The sequence below is a fragment of the Ambystoma mexicanum genome, chromosome 1q (genome assembly GCF_040938575.1).
Source record: "Ambystoma mexicanum isolate Mex_15411 chromosome 1q, UKY_AmexF1_1, whole genome shotgun sequence".
Taxonomy (NCBI): Eukaryota; Metazoa; Chordata; class Amphibia; order Caudata; family Ambystomatidae; genus Ambystoma; species Ambystoma mexicanum.
In genome coordinates, this window is record NC_090922.1 from 1,266,157,376 (window position 1) to 1,266,181,416 (window position 24,041).

The following is a 24,041-nucleotide window of genomic DNA, read 5'->3' on the forward strand; positions in this document are numbered from 1 at the left end:
ATGACTATCTAGAACAGGTATGTCCTGGACGTCATTACATTCATACCATCCCATGATGGAGAAAATGGAACCCTGGCAGAAGCAGTAACTATGCTGACAAACCTGCATACAAAGTTGGAAGATAAAGCTGCTGAGATAGCAGGAGATTACTTGTTCTCAATCCCATTTCCATGGATTTTAACCTGGCTGTCCAATGCTTTCAAAATACTCTGAGCAATACTCGTGTCGGTATTGCTGGGATTCTATCTCATAAGGATCATCCTGGGACAGTGCCAGAAGACAACCAAGAAAGCCAAGAAAGCTATTGGGATGAAGATCGTGATTGATATAGACACTGGAACTGGTGAGCAGATGCAAAATGAGGACAGTACCCATGAAAAAAGAAAGAAAAGTACCCTTGAACCTCCATGAATAAGCCTCTACTATCCCAAGGATCATAAAAAGTATGTACGATGTTGACTATTTTGTCTACCATCAGGAGACTGCTGCCACAAGACATGGAGTGTGGATTGACATAAGAAGAATGCAGGAAACCTGGGGGGGGGGTTGACAAAGATATGGGTCCCCAAGAAATAACAGTATGAAGAGATGATAAAGGAGAATGAAGAGAAGAAGAATGTGGTCGAGGACTCGACCAGAGGGGGAAGGTAGAGGAGCAGGTGGAGCACTATGCCTAACTCCCGCCCCGTCACCATCATCATCATACCGGAACAGCAGGAGACGGGTTCTATATGGGACTCCAAGTGTTATGCATATACTGCATTGAGTGTACGAGAGATGATATGCACTCAGACAACAGTATCAAATGCATCCTCGCACTGAAGGAGTGAAAGGATGTAGTGTGGAGGGATGTCAGCATGCACCACTGGTAGTGCACAGTGAAATCTGACATGGGCAGAGTGATGTCATAAAGGAGCTATATGAGGAAATACTGAAACGATATGAAAATACTCAAGAGTAACAATGTAACTGAAGTGATGAGAAAAACATGTACGAAACGATAAAGCAATCGTATATACAAATAATTAAGTATCTTGTTGACCAATAAGTGTATAAACGCAGCGAGGGGCGTGGCTACGAGGGTCATGTAGGAGGACGTGATCTGGAGGAGCTCCCGAGATCCTGAAATTATCCTGGCGGAATAGTGCATAACGACGTGCCTACGACAGCTGCAAACACACATGTCGGTGTGTGAATGGTCTGACCGCGCTTGGTGAACTTTTGGAAGGCGTGGGAGGAGCGGCGGTGGAGCTTTGTGCAAAAAAGATAAGGAGCACCGGAGACGAAAGACGACACAAAATGGCCGACCAACGACCTAAACAAAGGAAGGAGCAGGCCGCACGATGATCGAGCGATAGAGGCGTACTGTGTGCGCATTTGTAACTTGTGCAGAACACAGGTCCTCTGGGTCATGTCTAGTAGAACGGTGAGGCCGAAGGCGAAGCAGCCCACCTTGGATGACTTTGCTAAGAGGTCCCCTGGTCCAGAAAATTCCAAGAGTAAGGACAAGTCGCCTACAGGCGGCATGACGGTGACGGGTACCAACCAAGAGGTCCTAGCTGCGATTGCGGACTTAAAGGCGGCCTGGGAAGCTAAACTTGAACTGGCCGTAACTGAGCTGAAAACGGCATTGGACCTTAAGGTCGGTGAGGTGCAGGAGGAAGTGAATCTACTCCGGCAGGAAGTCAGGGCCTTGGCGGAGCGCACGGAGACCCTCGAGAAAGAGGTGAGCCCGAATACCGCGGATTGTGCCTCCCATAAGGCCGAATTGCATGCCCTGGTACAGAGAGTGGGCAACTTGGAGAGCAGAGCGGAGGAGGCGGAAGGACGCGCCCGACGAAACAACATTCGTATCGTGGGCCTGCCGGAGGGATCGGAGGGCCACGATCCTACGGAGTTCATTGAGCTATGCTGCTGCAGGAGATACCCGGAGGAGCCTTATCTCAAGGATTTGCGGTGGAACGTGCGCATAGAGCTCTAACAAGGAGGCCACAGCCAGGAAACCCGCCTAGGCCAGTAATAGCCAAAATCCTTAATTACCGGGACCGGGAGAGGATATTGGAACACTTCCGCAAGGGAGGAACGATTACACGAGGAGTGGCAAACATCACGGCCTACCCGGACTATACCCTGACTGTGCAACGTAGCCGCATGAACTTTGGGACGGTAAAGCGGAGATTGAGAGAGGCAGGCCATAAATAGATGTTGCTGTACCCGGCAAAATTGAAAGTTTTTCATAAACACAAAACTTTGTTTTTTGAGACTCCGGTGGATGCCATGGGATGGCTCGACGCGCAGGGATGTCCCCAGGAGCCTGACGTTCGGACGGGAAGAGGAGATGGAGGAGATAAGTAGTGCACGAGGAGGGTGCCACAAGATGGCGCGGTATAGATCCATGGGACTTGATTATAGTCATTTGTGCGGCCTTCGGGAGAGAAGGTCAGACTGTTGCACAAGATATTATGAGCACTGTTACTATTACTGTATTTAGGGGAGCCTTGCAGAGCGGATCTCTTTACCCCACTTAGTAACTTTAGTTAAGTGGCATTAGGGCGACTTCACCCTACTGAGCTCTGGGCATTGTTTGGTGCTTGCAGGGCTAGATGTGGGGGTGCCCGAGTTCCGAGGATGGAGCTGGGCAGCAGGTGGGGTGTGTGGTGTTGGGGAAGGGATGGGTAGAGGGTGGGGAGGGAAGTGGGGAATTTGTAGTGTATATAGTTATGGGGAGTTTGAGTTTGTACAAGAAGCTACAAGTAAAAGTCAGAGGGCTGTATCTGTATCGCGTGGGCGAGTGGGATTTGCTACGCGGAAGGTGGGAGGACACTCATGAGCTATGGGGGACCTTAAGATCGTAACCTGGTATGTCAGGGGACTCAATAGTTACTTAAAGAGGAACAAAGTCATGATGTATTTGAAAAGACAGAAGATTGATATTGCACTGTTGCAAGAGACGCATCTGCCCCGGCTAAAAGTTGGAACTCGTGGGGAAGAAGTGGAGAGGTACTGTAGTAGGCTCTCTGTATTCTGCCTACGCTAGGGGAGTGTTGGTCTGGGTGGCACCGCACGTTCCGCTCCAATTTACACAAGAGGTGGTCGATACGGAGGGGACGTTAGTCCTATTGAAGGCACTGGTGGAGAATAGGGAGGTGTGCATTATAAATACCTATGCCCCCAATCAAAATACGGCGGCATATTTTAGGACTCTGTGTACCAACCTGGGTGCATGTATGGGGGGAGCGGTTATTTGGGGAGGGGATTTTAACTGCGTGCTCAACCCCAAGGTAGACAGATCCGATGATAAGATTGATAGGCCCACCCCAGCGGCCAGGGCATTGCAGACACTGCTCGACGACTTTGGGCTGGCAGATGTTTGGAGGCTGAAACATCCTAATGAAACACAGTACTCGCATTACTCAGCCCCACAACAACTGCATACGAGACTTGATTATTTTTTTCCCACGCCAGATGTGGTGATAGAGACCACTCAAATAGACTACAAAGCGAGGGTCCTGTCGGACCACTCGCCTCTGGTTCTGGGCAGGCAGTACTGCCGCCCCAGTGCGCGGATACCCACGTGGCGCCTCCGGGCTGAGGCGCTCAGGGACCCGGTCTTCAGAGAGGATATCAGGGATGAGATCACACATTATTTCGAGGAAAAAACTGGCAGTGTGGATTCAGCGGGCACGCTCTGGGAAGCCTTTAAGGTGGTATTGCGGGGTGCTGCTATTGCTAAATCAAAGGGCCTACAGGGTGGGGTCCTAATGGAGTTAGGGGAAGCCGAAGGTGAACTGGAACGGGAAACCAATAGGGCAGGAGGGGATGCGGAACTAGTACTCAAACTGCAGCAGCGGTGTGCAGAGCTTTGGGAAAGGCTCTGCAACCTTAACTATAAGAAGTATGTTGAGAGACAACATGCAGGTGGGGATAAAACCGGCCGTCTTTTGGTGTGGTTATATAAGAGCGAAAACCCTAGGCCCCCGATTAGGACGATAACTAGAGAGGATGGGGAGGTAGCGGACACTCAAGAGGGAGTCAATGAGGCATTCTCAGACTATTACAGGGCATTATATGAGGACAAAGGGGGGTGGGCAATCGAGAGGAGATTTTTAAGAGATATGGAATTACCTAAGATTAGTGCCGAAGAAAGGGAGGAGCTGGATGCACCGATTACTCTAGAGGAATTGGAGGAGGTGGTGAAGCAGTTGCCCCATGCTAGAAATGCTCAATGAGTCTTTTGAGGTGGGCCGGCTGCCGGAATCGCTTAGAGAAGCGATAATTATACTGCTTCCTAAGCCCAACAAGCCAGGGCATAGCTGCGGCTCCTATAGGCCTTTGTCAATGTTGAACCAGGACGGCAAGATATTGACGGCAGACCTGGCCAATAGGCTGCGTAGAGTTATTAGTAAACTGATACACCCGGACCAGACAGGTTATGTCCCCAACAGGAATATAACCCACAACCATAGGCGACTACACCGGGTGATTGAAGAGGGGAACAAGAACGAGGGTGAAATGGCGGTTGTGCCCCTAGATGCAGTCAAAGCTTTCGATTCAGTGAGGTGGCCATGGTTGCTGGAGGCCCTGAGGGAATACGGGATGGGGCCGGGCTATGTTAGGTGGGCGAAATTGCTGTACAGTGAACCCGTGGCTAGGGTACGCACAGGATCGTTGATATCCGAGAGATGGCAATTTAGCAGAGGCACCAGACAAGGGTGCCCCTGGTCCCCGATGTTATATATTCTGGCCCTGGATCCCCTAGCAGTGTACCTTAGACAACAATATGACATGATAGGCATTGAGGTGGGGGGAGAGAAACACCTAATATCCTTATATGTTGACGATTTGCTATTATATCTGAAATATCCAGAGGAAAATCTTCAATATGTTAAAAATCGAGCATGTTCCCATTGGGTAGCTCCAGAGGAACCCCTCTGGAGCGGTTGCCAGTGTTGTCGGTACCATGGGCGGTTGGCTCCTTCCGCTACCTCGGAATAGATGTGTATCACACGGTAGAGGAGGAACATTTGCATAATACCAAGGTGGCTGTGGGAAAAATCCGTATAAGTATGAAGTTTTGGGAGAAGTTGCCGCTGGCGATGATGGGACGGGGGGCGATGCTCAAAATGGTGGTCCTGCCCAGGCTCTTACATTCTTTCAGCAATATTTCGTACATGATACCTAAAAAGTTTTTTGCCAAGCTGAATAGTATGTGCAGAGACTTCCTATGGCATGGCATTCGGAATAGAGTGGCGCTATGGAAGTTGCAGGACTTCTATGAAAGAGGGGGTATTAAGCTGCCAAATTTTGAGGCCAGTTGCAATATGTGGCCAAATGGCTCTCTGATGAGGTAACTCCTGAATTTAGGCTGTTTGGACAGGACTGTACTCCATTTTACCTAAAGGAAATTATTTGGTTGCCTAGACTTGAAATGAAGGAGCGCCCGGGTATGATGTTGCTTGGGTGGAAGATGTGGCGTAGAGTATGTCGACTGATGGAGAACCCGTACCCGTGTTCCCCGCAAGTGCCGCTGGTGGCCTTGGCAGGGGAAGACAAACAACTAAGAATGATAATCAGGACCTACTGGGAGTCGGTCGGGCTGGTTACATTGGGAGATGTCTGACAAGAAGGGGTCATTAAGGATTTTGAAGAATTAGGGGAAGAGGCAGGCTTGCACAGAGGCCAATATGTCACATATCTAAGGCTGGTGCAGATTATTCGTAAAACCTGGCCTGAGACTGTATTGGCGGAGGAGCCAGACGCCACCATGGGGACAATATATGACATGTCAGAAGGAGGGCACGAGATCTCTAGACTGTATGAGATGGTGATGACCCGGGTAGGAAGGATTTGACGCATTTGAGGCTGGATTTGGAAACAGAGGTGGGAGCACAGATGACTGATGGGATGTGGGAGCGTGCTATGGGACACCACAAGAAGGTGTCCAGAAATGCCAGATTACAACAAATACAGTTCTACATAACGCACAATGCCTACATGACCCCGATGAGAATATCTAAGTTTGTGAATGCGGGACGACAAGCGTGCCCAAAATGCGATACGGAAGATGCTGATATGACACACATGTTTTGGTCTTGCCCAGTGATTGAGAGTTTTTGGGGGGAAGTGGCACAAAAACTAGCAGAAAAAGGGGTCACGCTCAATATAGATACGGCCTGGGCCTGCCTGTTGGGAGGGTTTCCCAGACCACGGAAACTGAAGGACTTGGCATATGTGCTTGCAAAACGAAGGATTGCCATGGGCTGGAAGCAGTGCCATAAGCCACTGGTCGAGGTATGGTGGCGGGATTTGCAAAAATGGGCAGAGGCTGAAACGGTGGTATGGCAGGAGGCATGTAGCAAGTGTGGGGAAGAAGTGTAACGCTCACCTAGTTACCACGGAGGCGCGGCGTCGAAGGCGCAGAACTCTGAAGATGGACAGGAAGGGCCCCTCTATTCTGGCTTCCCTGGCTCGTTGGATACTCTCCTGTGCGTGAAAAGGGAGTATTACCAACTGTGGAACAATGCTCAAGCCTCCCACTCCCTTCCAACCCTCCACGATACCTCCTCCACGATTCCCCGTGAAGCCTCACCTTAGGGTTTGGAAGGATGAGCTCTCCATCCTGCTTCTGATGCAGGGGCGCGTTGAAACCCAGTTACTTCACTGGATTGAGGATTGATGGGAGTTCAGGTAAACTTGACTGTTCAGGTAAGGCGCTGTAAAAGTTCTGTTCAAAAGTTCAAGCTTAATAATAATGTTCGTTGTCTAATTGCAGCAAGCGCTAATGCTTATGTCTTTTTCCCCTTAGGGGCCGGGGTTCGGAGTGCCAGAGATATGGCGCCGACCCGAAGTGAAACAGTTCTGGATGAGCGCTCAGGTAATGTCTTTGCATTCGCTCATTCAATGTCTTTGTCTTTTTTCCCCATAGGGGCCGGGGTCCGGAGATGCCAGGAAGCGGCAGGACCCGAAATGCAGTGGGAATAATCCAACAGGTAAGACTTAAAAGGAAACTGAGCTTTCCTTATTCCTTTTCTCCCTCTCACCTTTGTTCTTGTCTTTTTCCTCTAGGCGCCGGGGCGTAGCTGAATCCGGAAGATCGCTGCTGAAGATGGAAGCGCCTTGCAAAGGTGAGTAAAATGCAGCGCTGCAGCGATCGAAACGAAATGCCTTTAAAATGATGTCTTCCTTTTCAGGGACGTTGGAGAAATGACTCCGGGATGCAGATTTAGCAGGTAAGGGCTTTTCTTCTCCTATTCTCTTCCTTTCTCCCCTTGCAGGTGTTCCAGGGTGCTGGCAGGCGTGGCTGAAGTCAGGATGCAGGAGCTGACACGGTGAGCGTCCAGCTGCTAGGTGCAGAACAACGCGAAGCATGTGTGGCTGTTCGGGTGGGGTTTAAATAGCCTTGGAAGAAGTTCCTGGTATGTATCCTTCCACCAATCAGGTATGTATCCTTCCCCGACCACACCCGGGTGGTGAAGTAGTCCTACAGTTTAAGTAGTCCCATTCAGGCCTCAAGAGGGCCTGGATGAAGCAGCAAGGTCTGCATCAGGTAAGTGTGCACCCAAGCACTTAAACACATATCCTCTTCTATGAGCCTGGCGCCTAAGGCGCCAGGACTGGGGTCCGCTATGAGCCTGGCGCCTAAGGCGCCAGGACTGAGTCCAAAGGGCCCCGACTTGGGCCCGCTGAGACTTCCCTGGGGAAAATGATGTCTGCCTCTGGGGTTGCTGGGCCCGGCCTGGCTCCTTAGAGGGAGGCATCATGACAGTACCCCCCCTCAAGGCCCCTCCCAAGGTCTTTTCCTCCGGGGGTTTTGGTTTGTGCGGGAATCTTCGATGGAATCTTTGAATTAATCGTGGTGCGTGAACATAGTTACTGGGTTCCCAAGATCTTTCCTGAGGTCCATATCCTTTCCAATCAACAAGATAGAAGAGTTTCGACTTAACTATCTTGGAATCTAAAATGTCTTTCACTTCGAATTCTAATTCTCCATCAATTTGGACAGGGCCTGGGGGCTCAGAGAGTCTGGTTCCAGGTTGTACTGGTTTTAGAAGAGATGCGTGAAAAACGGGATGAATCCGCATGTTGGATGGTAAATCGAGTTTAAAGGCCACTGGGTTGATAATAGCTTTGATGGGGTAAGGCCCAATGAATCTGGGATTGAAAGTTCGCTGACCCTTGAGGGGTAGATGTTTAGTTGCTAGCCATACCTGATCTCCTACTTGGTAAGGAGGAGTTTTACTTCGGTGCAAATCAGCGTTTTCTTTATACTTTTTCTTGGCTTGCTGTAAGTGGGTTGTAGCTTCTTTGAAGGCTTGGGTTATTGTGGAATGTAGGTGATTTACTGCAGGCATCTCCAGGGTCAGAGGTGGATCTAGGTCAGAGGTCCGAGGATGGTGACCATACAGGGTATAAAAAGGAGTCTGTCCGGTTCCAGAATGCACTGAATTGTTGTATGCATATTCTGCAATCCAAAGGATGTCCTTCCAATTCAACTCGGATTGGTGTAACATGCACCGCAGATATTGCTCGAGAGTCTGATTGGTTCTCTCGGTTTGTCCGTCGGTCTGGGGGTGGTGGCTGGTGGATAACCGCACGTCTATTTGTGCTAGTTGGCAACATTTCTTCCAAAAGTGGGAGATAAATTGACTTCCACGGTCTGAGACTAATATGGAAGGGAAACCATGTAACCGCACTATATTTTCCATAAATTCCTTGGCCAAGGTGGAAGCTGACAGCAATCCTTTTAAAGGGATAAAATGGGCCATTTTGGAGAATAGATCCACTATTACGAGAATCGTGTTGTAACCACCACAAGGAGGCAGGTCAGTTATAAAGTCCATTGACAAGGTGTGCCAAGGTGCTGGTGGAATGTCCAAAGGTTGAAGTAGGCCGGCTGGCCTTTTCTTTTGACTCTTATTTTGGGCACAGATTCCGCAAGACAACACAAATGACTTTATGTCTTTTCTCCAAGAAGGCCACCAGAAGTGGCGTTTGATCTTTTCTTCTGTTTTCGCGATACCGGGGTGTCCTTCCATTAATGATTCATGATGACGGGTAATGACAAGTTCCTGCAATTCTTTACTTGGCAGAAATAACCGCTTTTGGAAGTAGGGTAAATCATCCTTAACGGTGTAGTGAGGACCCTTTTGACTCCATTCCAGTAAGGCAGAAGAGTCAAAAAGCTGTTTTACTTGAGCTTGGATGTCCTCAATGGTTTGCAATGAAGTCAAGCCCAGAATTCTTTGTTCCGGTATGATTGGCACAGGTTCTAAACTCGAATTGGGTTCTTCCATGCCTATCCGGGATAAGGCATCTGCCTTACCATTCTTGCAGCCAGGGCGATAAAATCAAATTCCGCAAAGAATAAAGCCCATCGGAGTTGTCGCGAAGATTGAGCTTTGGCCGTCTTTAAATACTGCAAATTTCTGTGGTCCGTAATTACGGTGATGGTGTGTCTTGCACCGAGAAGATAGTGACGCCAAGCCTTGAAAGCTGATTTAATAGCCAGTAGTTCTTTGTCGGTAATTGCGTAATTGAGTTCAGGTGGAGAGAATTTTCTGGACCAAAAGGCTACAGGGTGTAGTTGGTTAGTTTCTGGGTCTCTTTGCGACAGGACAGCTCCCATGGCCGAACTGGATGCATCGGTTTCCACGATGTAAGGGAGATCTGGGCGCGGGTGCTTCAATACAGGTGCAGAGGTGAATTTGGTTTTCAGGTCCTGAAAGGCTTGTTCAGCCTCAAGAGTCCATTCAAAGCGTTTGTTTTTCTTTAGGAGAGCTGTGATGGGTTGAACAGTTCGAGAAAATTCCGGGATGAACCTTCGATAGAAATTGGCAAAGCCAAGCATGCTTTGCACTCCCTTCACAGAGCTAGGAGATGGCCATTTGAGAATGGCGTCCACTTTCCGCGAGTCCATTCGGATTCCTTGAGGTGTCAGGATGAATCCGAGAAACTCCACTTCTGTGGTATGAAAAACGCATTTTTCGAGCTTAGCAAATAATTTGTGCTGGCGCAATTTCTCAAGAACTGCCCTAACATGGTTTCTGTGATCAGATTCTGAGGAGGAATACACCAGGATGTCGTCAATATAAATGATGACACAAACATCGATAAGTTCCCGAAGAACATCATTCATGAAGTACTGAAAGGCGGCAGGTGCGTTGCACAAACCGAAGGGCATTACTTGATATTCGAAGAGCCCAAATTTGGTGCGGAATGCAGTCCTCCACTCGTCGCCCTCTTTTATACGTACCAGGTGGTAAGCTCCTCGGAGATCTAGCTTGGTGTACACACGAGCATCTTTTACTTGGTCGATAAGCTCAGGTATCAGGGGCAAAGGGTAACGATTCTTAATCGTTATCTGATTTAGGGCGCGGTAGTCAATACAGGCCCTAAGGTCTCCTTCCTTTTTAGGTACGAAGAACAAAGCGGAAGAGACTGGTGACTTTGATGGGCAAATGAAACCATTGGCCAGGTATTGATCCAAATACTGGCGCAAATGCAGGTTCTCAGGTTCAGTAAGAGCATAAATCCTACTACAAGATAGTTGTGCATTGGGTACCAAGTCGATTTGGCAATCGTAAGATCGATGGGGAGGTAAGGTGTTAGCCTGCTCTTTCTGAAAAACGTCTTGGAATTCTTGGTATTCAGATGGTAGCTGTACAGGGGTGGAAGTTACAGAGGCTAGACCCATAGCTGGATTCCTTGGGTAACAGGTTGGTTCACAATCAGGAAAAGTTATCTTCTTTGCTCGCCAGTCTATTCTCGGATTATGTGTTTCTAACCAAGGGATTCCAAGAAGTACTTGAAATTGTGGGGCCTTGATCACATCAAACACGAATGCTTCCCAATGTCCGTCCTGACCCACCAGAGTGATTTCAACTGTGGAATGCGTTACAGGCCCTGAGGCTATTTCGGTTCCATCAACTGTAGTAATTACATCTTGGGTTACTTTCGGGCGGAGAGGAAGCTTAATCCTGGAAGCCAATTCACGGTCTATGTAATTTCCAATAGCTCCACTGTCTATGTATGCTTTTATAGCATGCAACTGCTGAGGCTGTTTTGGGTTCACAAGCACCATTGGCATGACAAAATGCGAGGTCAAAGAGTTTGTTTTCAAGCTCGGCAAGCGGACCCCTACGCTTGTCGGGCTAGGTCGTTTCCCGAACCAGGTGTCAATAACTCGTTATCAGTGGCTCCAACCACCTTCTTGGGTGGTTTAACTGGACAACTTTGAAGAAAGTGACCGGAAGTTCCGCAATACAGACAAAGTTGCATTCGTCGCCTTCTCTCTCGTTCCTTCTGCGTTAATGGTCCTTTAACACTGCCAATTTGCATAGGTTCGGAAACGTCAGTACTCTTGGAGTTAACGTGGGTCTTGATAGGTACTCTGGTTTCATACTTGAGCCGATCTGCTTTTCTATTTTGAAGCCTGTGATCAAGTTGAACCACTAAGTCTATGTAGTCTGCGCAGGCCTGGGGTGGATCTACTATCTGAGCTATAACATCTTTAAGCTCTCCGTGCAGGCCTCGATGAAACAATGTGATCCTTTTATTTTCAGGCCATCCGGTTACCACAACTAGTCTATTAAAGGTGGCGATATAGGACAAAAGATCCTGATTACCTTGTCGTAAGGATAGCAGTTCGTTGTCAAGGGCCTGTCCCTGCGAGTGTCGAGCGAACAATCTTTCCATGCTGGCCTGGAAGCCCTGGAAATCCCGGAGAATGGGATCATCCTGATTTACCAATGGAATAGACCAATCGGCAGCACAGCCACTGAGGTAAGATAATACAAAGGCTACTTTGGTCTGGTCGTTGGGGAAGGCCCCGGGCCTGCATAAAAAGTGTAAACGGCATTGGTTCATAAAAACGGCATATTTCTTGGGATCCCCCGCAAAACGTTCCGGCGGGGCCAAAGGCATGTGTCCAGGTAGATTGATTTGTACCGGGTTATTCGAACCCATTGTTGTAGAAATATCTCCGGAAACAGGTAAAGGAGTGTGCTCTGCCTGGCCCTGCAATAACCTTTTGGCTAGATCATCAGTTCTTTCCTTGGATAGGATTAGTTCCCTTCTGAGAGCATTAGTCTCCTGGCGGGCTGAGTGCACTTCTGCCCGTAATTCCCCTAAAAGATGGGCCAGCTGATCTGTCTCGGAAGTCTCCATAGCGCCCAGGTGGGAAATTGTGGTAAGGCTTCGCGTTCTGTAACGCTCACCTGGTTCCCACGGAGGCGCGGCGTCGAAGGCGCAGAACTCTGAAGATGGACAGGAAGGGCCCCTCTATTCTGGCTTCCCTGGCTCGTTGGATACTCTCCTGTGCGTGAAAAGGGAGTATTACCAACTGTGGAACAATGCTCAAGCCTCCCACTCCCTTCCAACCCTCCACGATACCTCCTCCACGATTCCCTGTGAAGCCTCACCTTAGGGTTTGGAAGGATGAGCTCTCCATCCTGCTTCTGATGCAGGGGCGCGTTGAAACCCAGTTACTTCACTGGATTGAGGATTGATGGGAGTTCAGGTAAACTTGACTGTTCAGGTAAGGCGCTGTAAAAGTTCTGTTCAAAAGTTCAAGCTTAATAATAATGTTCGTTGTCTAATTGCAGCAAGCGCTAATGCTTATGTCTTTTTCCCCTTAGGGGCCGGGGTTCGGAGTGCCGGAGATATGGCGCCGACCCGAAGTGAAACAGTTCTGGATGAGCGCTCAGGTAATGTCTTTGCATTCGCTCATTCAATGTCTTTGTCTTTTTTCCCCATAGGGGCCGGGGTCCGGAGATGCCAGGAAGCGGCAGGACCCGAAATGCAGTGGGAATAATCCAACAGGTAAGACTTAAAAGGAAACTGAGCTTTCCTTATTCCTTTTCTCCCTCTCACCTTTGTTCTTGTCTTTTTCCTCTAGGCGCCGGGGCGTAGCTGAATCCGGAAGATCGCTGCTGAAGATGGAAGCGCCTTGCAAAGGTGAGTAAAATGCAGCGCTGCAGCGATCGAAACGAAATGCCTTTAAAATGATGTCTTCCTTTTCAGGGCCGTTGGAGAAATGACTCCGGGATGCAGATTTAGCAGGTAAGGGCTTTTCTTCTCCTATTCTCTTCCTTTCTCCCCTTGCAGGTGTTCCAGGGTGCTGGCAGGCGTGGCTGAAGTCAGGATGCAGGAGCTGACACGGTGAGCGTCCAGCTGCTAGGTGCAGAACAACGCGAAGCATGTGTGGCTGTTCGGGTGGGGTTTAAATAGCCTTGGAAGAAGTTCCTGGTATGTATCCTTCCACCAATCAGGTATGTATCCTTCCCCGACCACACCCGGGTGGTGAAGTAGTCCTACAGGTTAAGTAGTCCCATTCAGGCCTCAAGAGGGCCTGGATGAAGCAGCAAGGTCTGCATCAGGTAAGTGTGCACCCAAGCACTAAAACACATATCCTCTTCTATGAGCCTGGCGCCTAAGGCGCCAGGTCTGGGGTCCGCTATGAGCCTGGCGCCTAAGGCGCCAGGACTGAGTCCAAAGGGCCCCGACTTGGGCCCGCTGAGACTTCCCTGGGGAAAATGATGTCTGCCTCTGGGGTTGCTGGGCCCGGCCTGGCTCCTTAGAGGTAGGCATCATGACAAGAAGAAGTGAGTACCTTGCTAGCATGGAGAGTGTTAATAACAGGACTGTTTGGCACAATAACGGATTCTGCAGTCTCAGAAGAAAGCGATACCCTGCCACACGCAGCAGATACGGAATGAGGAAGATAAACAAGCTCTTGAGGGGGAGGGATTGGGGGTGCTGTGGTGTTCATTTATTGATGTTCATGTGTTTTGTTGCAAATAACGCTGCTAGTTTGGTTTGTATTATTTGTTTGGTTTAAAAAATAATAAAATTTTAAAAAAAAAAGGGTATAAACGCAGCAAAGCAAGGTAGATGAGACCTATAGATGCTTGCTATAGAGAACAATATAATGTGTTAAGGACGCCGGCTCATGCAAAGATTCAATTCAGCTACCTCAGAAACAGACCAGGGCTGAAGAGTCAGGAGACGTGCAAAACAAAGAGGAGTCTATGTTGGCCTGGGATCAAGGATGCTATTTCAAGGAATTGCTCCAAAGCACAAAGGGAGGAAGACGGTAGACATATTTCTCTTAGATTAAAGAAGAAGAAAACATTTGAAAGAGCTAAAGTGCTGGATAATTAACAATGAATATGTCTCCGACAAGATGCAGTCAGCAAGTCTTTAGAAGCCAAGAGGAGCAATTACACCCAACATAATTAAATCAAATAGCAGCAAATAGGAGGTCGAAGTTGACAAGTGTGCAGTCTCCTCACACATGATCCAGAAGTTGAAAACAAGGGCTATTCATTAAGCTGTGGATGAAGATACTCATGTGCTTACACTCCCTTCAATGTCCCAGAACACAGAGCAGGCACCAAGGGCAACCACAAACGGAAACTTTGGCTCATGTCCGGACTGATGAGAGATGATGGACTAATTGGGAAAGTGGGGGGAGTAATCTGACTTAATTCAAGCACCTGGGCTTCGTTTTTCTTATGTGCTGCTAGCCGATTCAAAGGTCAAAGGTTGGGTGGGATGCCAACCAATCAGTGGGTCTATGGGGCAACCTGCTAAACAATGTTGCATAGACCAAACTGCTTCCCTTTTGTCCGCTTTAATCAGTATCATGCGTATTTGAGGTCGTTTGAGGCGTGCGTCACAGATAAACAGCCAACGAAGTACTAACACATGTATTCTATGTATATATTTTCCACAAACCAATCCCTCCCGTCGATAGGTTTTACAGTTTGCCACGTAGGATGACATCATAGATTACGCATATTGGGTATAAAAATGCTGTGTAATCAAGTTTGTGTGTGAGTGCGCAATCTGGTGTCTGCCAGTTGACCCAGCTTTATTAAATTGAAAATGAATTAGTACTTTACCATATTCTTTGAGTCTGTCTGGTTATTTGGTCTGAGATCTTTATTGGTAATCTCATCTACCACGGGAGATGCTTCAAGGTGCTATTGCACAGCTTTGGGCATAGCTGCAGCTATGAAAACAGTCTGCAAGCAAAAATAGCACAAACGTCAATAGAACACATCCACCACAACCAGCCATACTTAGTAGGTTGTTACTGTAACAGAAATGTTACAGGAGCAGAGAGGAAGGGGAACCTAAGTAACCCATCAGCACTCCACCTATGGTGGTGTGTGCTGATCTCTCAGAAGGAAAACGCTAAAAAGGATAAAAAGTATCCTTCAAACCTGGAGAACACAAGTACTTAAGGGAAAATAAAAAAAAGATAAAAAGGAGAACCCAAGGTGCTCCCAGCGACACTGCACACAGGGTGCTGTGTACTGCAAAAATTCTAACACAGATGCCTTCAAAAGAATGGAGGACAGCAGGACTCCATAAAAAATAAAGATACAATGAACAGGATTCCCATAATCAGAGCAAACAGAATGAAGGAGGGTACTCGCCTCATTCAGCAGAACAAGAAAAAGGTTCGCAAGTCCAGCAAAAAGTGCTGCAGGAGAGGGGATAAAGTATAAAATGCTAAATCCCTAATGCCGCCGTTTTGTATTGGTTTGCACAGCTCTTTGGCGTAAAGCACTATAAACATCCAAATAAAATACAAAAATGCTGAATGTATGCATAGCAGTGAAAAATGTGCTGCTTATTTAATACCTAATTTTAACTAAACCCTGACATTTGGCTATCATATGACTGATCCCAACTCTTCAAGACTCCTGCCCCCCCCCACCCAGAACCACAAGCAAATGTATTGAAATCATTGATATCAAACATGTGCTAAATTAGCCATTATCATAATAAACCATCTAATTTGGTCTAGGCTCACCCCGCCACCTCACTAAGACCTTACTTGTTAATAGATTTGGCTCAACGACGGTGAAGCCAACCTTGCCTAAAGTTGTGTTTCAGGCTTTCAGATTGGTACATTGATACATTGTAATACAACTCTGAACTTCCTGCCGTGCATGCATCCATCCTTGGTGGGTGCAACTTATCTTCTTGTTTTTGGCAAAAAGGGCAGGCACTTTAGTACCGCTGTGTGGCCAAAACAATGCTAGAACGAAAGAGAAAAATGGTGTTGACAAGAATATTTTGAGAGTATGGCAATTAGCAATGGTATTGTAATAAATTATTTGTTTTTGTGTCCTTCCACTTAGCATTCTTTCGATTATCCCCTTCATCAGAGCACTTTGTCAGAGCCCTCCCAAATAACAGTCCACCCCCATTGTCACAGTCCTTTGTTATAGTCATTCGTCCAAATCAGAATGTTTCAGTCTCCCTCGCTCTGGACCACCTCTATCGCTTCATCTAGTTTAGTTTCTTTAATCTTCAGAACGTCCCACTCTTTTTCTAGATCTCGCTCTCCCTTTTGCTCGCACTTTCCCTTATTCTCACAGGGGAGAGTAGTGCCAATCAGGATGGAAATGGCATAAGAGAAGCCCAAGAAAGAATTTAAGGCTAATCTGAGAGATTGTAAGGGGCTGGCCGCAGAAAACATGAAACAAAATATAATGTGTATATGAATTTTGTTCTGTTAGGCCGACCCGACCAAAAATACATATGGATCCGATTGTGGTATTTCTACATTTTGCACCTGGGGCCCTTGCCTGTTTGCAGAGTTAGAGAGGTATTCATGGAACTCTGTCAGAGTGAAATTTGCGAGCAGGCGTTAGGCAAGATTGTATGCAGTACCCTTTGTGTGCACTAGAACAACCCTGACCTCCTGGCAATAGGAACCCAACCTTTGGTATAAGCTTGTACTACACAGGTTGGTAGAGTGTTGAGCAGCCAGGCTTATCTCAAGAGGGGTCAATGTGAGCTGTAGGGGAGTTACACAGAGATTCACAGTAACAAGTAGTCAATTAAACACTTACACACAAGGTTTCTTGCCTAAATAATTATTAATGTATTTATCAGTGAGTTAGGGTAAGACTTCTTCAGAAGGGAGCAATAAACACAGTAACTCAAATATACTTCACAAAATACACACTCTTAATATCTCTAAATCAGTGAATACCCTTTTGGGCTGGCACACAGACACAACAAACATCCTCATGTGACTTCAGTAGCTATGGTGTTGGGGACATTAACATATCACTGATGCATTTAGAACCATTTAGGAGTAAGCCAAAGGAAAAGTTTATTAGAACATACAAGAGAACACAAATATTCTTAACCAGGCAAATACTTTCAGATCTCCTAATAAGAGTCATTCAGTAGAACAGGCTAACCCAAAGTCAATGGGCAAAAGTCTATATGAGATGAAGTACTTCTTGGGGTACTGCGCTCTGTTGAGGGGGCTCAGGCTCGGTCAGTCCTGCTTCGTGGGGGTCTGGAGGATCTTCCTGGAGCTCTTGGCCAGCTTAAAAGCAACACACACAATCTGGTGTTCCTCTCTCTGGTGTTTCGGTTTCCAGCAGCAAGTCTGTGGAAAGTCAACCAGCTCTGAGAGAATGTCCAGGTGGCTTACTTTGGAGTTGATTGGTCCCACCCACTCAAGGGGAGAAGTCGTCCTTGCAGGGGCTTCTCTGTCGATACGAATTTGGAGTTCCAGTACAGCAGCAGGGCTTCACCGGGCAAACCAATGGTCCAGGAGTTGCAGCAGGCATCCTCTTCAAGTTCTTCTTCGGTTCCTTCGTCCAGTGTTCGACTCTGCCTTCCAAGCCAAAAGCCTCACCTTTTATTCAGTTCTCTCCCATTCATTCCAGCCTAGCTGTCAGTCACCCAGCAGGGTGGCTGTCCTTGCCGGACAGTCAGCCGGCAAATCACTACAGAGTGCATTTGGGTCTCCTAGGAGACTAAGCACAGGGAGTTTCGGGCACCTCCCTCACTTCCTGCCCACCCCAGACATCCTGGAGCCAGAGGCGTTCTTCACTCGTGAATCCCACCAAAGGCAGAGCGAACAAAGGGATAAACTTGGTTTGGCACGCAGAGTAAATCTCAATAAGGACCTTTCCACAAAGAAATGATGAAAAAAGAACGGGGCCATTTTAACAAAAATTGCACCCTTGGGTGCTTTCCTGCAACTGCGAATGCAGCCCGCGGTATATGCACACCACAGTAGTTAAAAGTAAACCACATCGACCAGCCATTCATCGAGGAAAGGGTAACAAAAATGTTACATAAGAAGCTAGACAAGGGGGATACTAGGAACCCCCTTCAGCACCCTATTGTAAGATAGTGTGTGCTGGGTCTAGAAAGTTACAAATGTAAGTAAAGTCAATTTCACTTTACTGCTCTGGGAAACAGTAGTTTATCCCAGAGAAGGTATTTAAACCTTTGGGAAATCTGGAATACTTCCCTGTGTCACTGTACTGTAGGTGCTGTGAGACACAATGTAAAAGATGATGCCTATGGAGTTTATCAGAATCCATAACCAAAAGAAACACAGTGTTGAAAATCACATTAAAATACATGAGTGGGGGAAAATAAAAGAGTCTCACTCTCTCCAGGTAACATCCAGCAAACTTGCTGGAGGTCTCTAAGGTGGAGGGAATAAGCACATTTCGGAGAATTCTCCCTAACAGCAAGGGGTTTATAAAGCAGAAACTTCAGGTGTTCCAGAGGTCAATGGCAAAGCATGAATACAGCTCTAAGGTTTAGAAGCAAGAAGCAGGCATATGTCCTTCATGAAATCAGATCTTTCTTACAGCAATTAGAACTAGCGTGTTGACATGAGTGTTGATACCCTGTTTTAGCATGGGCATGGCTAATAAACTGGTCCTAGGTCGCGGTACAGTTTAACAGTCGGATCTTACTCCAAATTATGATTATCGAGCAGCACATGTGTTCATGGCCGTGATCTCATATGTCATGTATGTCTGTATTCTATTGTAGAGTGGTTCAACCCTACTTTTGGCTCTGTCGTAAATGGAATGCTATTGAGTTAAACAGATCTGGTGGATATTGTTCACAGCTTTCAGTAACTGGGACTTTAACATGTGCTTGTACCATCCAGCCTGTCCATGTTAAGAGATGGAAAGCATTCCATAGGCTTTCTTATCACTGTCTGTGGAACAAGCAGGCTGTGTGTATTTGGTAATACTTGGCATGAAGGACATATAGCTCCATGCACTATCTTCTTTAAATTGGCTGTCGGTGTACAACACCTGATTAATGTCAATGCTCTGTTCTGCAAATAAACAACAAGCTCAACGGGCAGTTTAGGCAGCACCACCGTACAACTACTTTATGCCGAAACATAAGAGTAAAAAGTCCCATTCTGATGATAAATGGTAAATAAAACATGTCCATGCAGAAAACAATGCTATAAAAAGGTGTCCCTTTGCGATATACGTGGTTATTCAGTTCAAACTATAACGGTTCTTTTTTCTCAACTCTTTAGCACTTGTGCTTTAGTACCAAAATAGCGCTTTAATGCCTAAGGGTGAAACATGCACTTTATAAAACTCAACAACACCTGACAGAGTGGGAATCACCTTAGTAGGGTAGAATTGTTACAGTCTTTGTATTAATGCAACAGTGTACTCTTAAGCCCCAATCACCTTCATCCACTAAACAAGGTTTATGGTAAGGGGCTTAAAATACATTCACTAACAGTGGTGTATACTTTCTTAAAATTCAAACTATCAACCAAAGAAAATGGCTAGGGTGTTAATGTGCCAGTCATGTGTTTGCTAACCTATGAAAGAGATAATTGTCTAGCTAGTATGTACAGTGCTCTATATGCTCTTATTTCTTCAACAGTATTGTTCATGTCCCATGATGGCTGTACCTTTTTACTTGTCTTGGTACTTTGGAGCTCTTTGCAGATTTCCTTTTCTCCTCATCGTACCTACTAGCCAGTTCCTCTGCTGAAAGATGCTAAAGAAGAAGAAATGAATACGTTAAGCGAAAACCGCAAAAGCTTGCATCTGTGGCACACACCAATCATCTTTCTTCTTCTGTGCATGATGCAATTTCTATGCGGGCTTACACTGCATAACCTCATTATTGGCCGTTCAATCATTCTCCATCTTTTTCTATAGCATTATTTGCACTGTAATGGGATGAGCATGTCCAAATGTCTCCATTATTTTTCCAACTGCCTTGAAGCTTGCTTACATAGCGTAATCCACATTAAAGCAATCTAGTGTAATCCGCTTTAAAGCATTAATAACATTAAATGTATGCCAAATAAAACACTCACTAATCAATTATACATGTGACTACATCTGCTATTTTAATCTTCTTTGTCATTTGTAGCTTAGCTTCTTACATTCTCTGACAAATGATGAACAAGCTATTTTCCAAATAAGGAACGGTTAGCTTCAACTTGATAAAATCTGATCAATGCCATGGGATGTATGGACTGATGTATAACCGGCCAGGATGTTAAAAAGAATGGTATCCGTCCGGAGAAATAAATGGAAAAGCAGGATGAAGGAACACTGGCAAAGCAAAAAGGGTTGCATGTTGCATTCGTTTTAGTGTTTTACAAATACAAAGGTTTATCGTATAGGGTGCCTAAAAAATGTCTCTAACGAATACAATGTTAATCCAGTTACACTATGTAGGCAACTTCATGTTTTATGTAGAGACATGTTTTCCCTGCTTCAACGTCCTCCTTTTCCCCACTCCAGTCGATGCAGTTTATCTCCAGAGATCACCCCCCTGAGCAAATTGCATAATGAGAATGTGAATAATTAAACAAGCACGGTTCATAATGATTGAAATCATATTGATTATATATCTACAACTTAACACCAATAACACTGAAAGCCCAAAAGGTATGCAGGATGCATATTTAGCCACGTTTCCAGGCTCAATGTGGTGTGTGTGGCAGACGCGTCTAAGTGGTAGGAATGTTCTTGAATAGCAGAGTATGCAGCTAAGTGAAATGACAAGCACCGAATATCAGCGGTATGCATGAATATAAAAAAAAACTAAAGGGGAAATCTAGGGGGAAGGAAGCTAACCGGTCAATCCTGGACCTCTGAACTACAAAACAAACAATAGGACAGGTTGCTCAATAACCTTTCTTTATTGCAGAGCTAACGTGTGAGGGGGATGAGGACAAGTTTATAGTCAGAATGACTAAACAATTCAATAGTCACTCGAGGAGTTCTCAAATTCTTTTAAACATTTTACTAAACAATTGGGCATATTCGTATGTTTAGTTCACCTTTCATGGAACGCGGCGGTCAAGAACCATCGGCTAAGCCGTTTTTCATCAACTATGAAAGTTATGCCACGTACTGCGCGCTATCCCCTTGTTCTACTCAAAGTGGTACATAACTGTACATGGACTGGAATAAACTTCATAAAATTCAATTGGAAGTAGTTGTCAATTACATAAAATGTCAGCAAAACACAGGTCGTAGTGAATTATTTATTGCTGAGAATGTCAACCGACACGTGTTTCGACCTCTGTCGTTCTCAAGGCTAAATTAATTTCAAACTACTGGCAGATAAGGGTGGAAAAGTTGCACAACCTTGTGAATTCTTGTGGATTAGCGTAGATTTTCTTCATAACCAATACATTTTTATTTGAAATTGGTATTCATATCAAATGGAATGTTCCATAAATGGCTCAGCGTATGTGCAAGAGCTTAGTAAGTGCAAACGCTTTGTCAAGCTATTCTTCCTTATATTTAGGGCTCGATCCCTACATTCCGATGTTTAGTGCTGCTGAGGGGATAGATAGCGCGCAGTACGTGGCATAACTTCCATAGCTGTTTTCTGCGATTTGGTGAGAGTGGGTACACCATTTGATGTTTCACGACGCGCAGCATAATCCCGCTTGAGTATCATTAGGTGAGCATAGCGCACCAGCACAGGCCGTCTACCCACAATTCTTCAGTGTACCGTTTTTCATCAAGGAAAGACATGACGTAACGGTAATCCGTTTACCATTTCTATATTCGTATGTGTACCTCACCTATGGCAAGCCGGACTGCGTTAAGAAGGACGCCCTGGAAAGAGAGCCATAACTAAGATAAGTGATAGCAAGTGAGTGCGGGCATTAGAACCCTCGATATACTGAATCTATCACGGGGCTGCACAACACGGTGTATGCATGCTTACTTTATGGTTTAAGAGCGCATGAGTACGCGATGAGAGTTACACTTACGAGGAGGACACAGGTCGCTGCGTTATGGCTCGGCGCTTTACAGTACCACCTTTCTAAACAAACAAAAAAGATGTATCACGCACAGTATTAATGGACGGTTTGCCCATTCGCTTGCATGGTTGCATTGGGTAATTCATTATTTTGTTTTTTTTAAAAACATTCAGCCATGCCGTTCGCACCTCTACAGCATACCATCTTTGAAGCACATTTGAACATCATAATATTATCACTCTAAAGCGCCGAAGAGAGCGTATATAGTCATCCCCTAACATAAGACCAGGACGGCTCACAGCCCAGTGCGGAGAACCGTACAGTGGACTAAATGGACTGGCAAACACACGCACGTTTCTATACAGATAGTAGCTAGGATTATGATGTCGGTTTTACAATCCTCTAACACCTATAATGAAAAAGTTACAAGACGGGTTCCCGTCTTTTGTAAGAGCCAAATTCAATTATTGGCTTATATAAATCCTGGTCTATTTCACTATGCCCCCTTAGGATACCACTGGTACAGCGGAATAAGACCCCTACGGCTCCACTAACACAGTGAAATCAGATACTCTGGTAAGTGTTCGAACTCCAACAGCTATTAACTAGGAATGCCCCAGATTTAATAATTGGCCAAGAACGATTAGTAGCCCTTGTGCAACAACTAATGTGTTGCCCCCCCCCTATTTGTCCCCTTCACTTTTCTGAAGAGCACCATGAAGGTAGGACGACCACATGAAAGCTGTCCCTCAAGGAGCAGGAACCACAGTGATATTGTTACCTTGCGAATAGTCCCCTGAAGAATTTCCCCCGAATGAACAATCATTTTGCGTTGCATGGGAATGAAAAATGTTGGGTTTGAACAGAGCATTAATATATGCTCTTTTTACAAATTGTTGCTCTTCAATTTCATACTTCATTAGTCATATGTTTTATAGTTTGTGAGTACACCCTTGTGATTTAATGGTGATGTTATGCCTTTCATTCTGTATTGTGTTTTTTTAGTGGGAGACATTTTACAGGGATAAGGTAGCATTTAATTGTACGATATATTTTTATGTGTTGTTGACTTTGGTTTGAACAAAGATCACCAATCTTTGTTTTTCTGCTGATTGTTAATACGGTTTGAGATTCAGATATTAAATGTTTGATACGAATTTTAGAATATGCCCAATTGTTCAATAAAATGTTTAAAATAATTTGACAATTCTTCGTGTGACTATTGAATTGTTAGTAAACTTGTCCTCCTTCCCCTCTGCAACAAGGAAAGGTCATTGAGCAACCAGTCCTATTGTTTGTTTTTTGGTATGCCTTCATAGACACGGTTATTCTGAGATGGCTTACATTATGCAGTAAAGATTGGACATGATGTGCATGTGAACGTGTAGCTCGTGAGTTTCAAAACCTGCCCTTAAGTAACAATACTTAACGTTAGGAGGGATTATTGCCAGTATTTCACAAGTATTTTCCCAGGATGTTTGAATCCAATGCCACAACCGTGCCTATATGCTGGGCTGTCCAATTTCCCTAACAGTTTATACTTCAAAAAAATGAGTTTACATTTAAAGGAAATTCTCTGCAACACAATGATGAGCCTGTAAGTGGGCAACGTATATTTGGTAAACACCATTGATTACACTGGCCATCTGCAAATTCCCACCCATTGAGTTGTCTCAATTAGTTGAAAAAATGACTCCAAGACCATGCAGTCGCTGAGCTGATGCAAGAGGATCTGGGCCACATGACCTAAGCCACACCCACCCATCAATAACTGCTTATCATTTGGTGCATTATAATTTTGCTACTCTTTTTCCACCTACTTCAGCAGCTTCCAGCCTCTTTTCTTTTGCAGTTGGTGGGCTGGTGCAAGTGGTTCTAGGTCACGTGATCTAAACCCCATCCACCTGCTTAGCCATGCCTCTTCCTTAACTATTAGATAACAGGGCAGGCGAAGAAAAGAGCAATTTCAGTTTGGTCCTCA

At 45.8% G+C, this 24,041-nt stretch overlaps 1 protein-coding gene across 7 annotated transcripts in view; it reads right to left on the minus strand.

The window, feature by feature from the left end:
- The window catches only part of MYSM1 (Myb like, SWIRM and MPN domains 1), a 1,148,256-nt gene that overhangs the window by 421,760 nt on the left and 702,455 nt on the right, over positions 1–24,041 (minus strand). For all 7 annotated transcript variants that reach the window (XM_069642083.1, XM_069642079.1, XM_069642082.1 and 4 more), the window contains one exon: positions 19,733–19,821. In XM_069642083.1, coding sequence (XP_069498184.1) covers positions 19,733–19,821 — 89 coding nt within the window. The remainder of the gene's footprint in view (positions 1–19,732; positions 19,822–24,041) is intronic.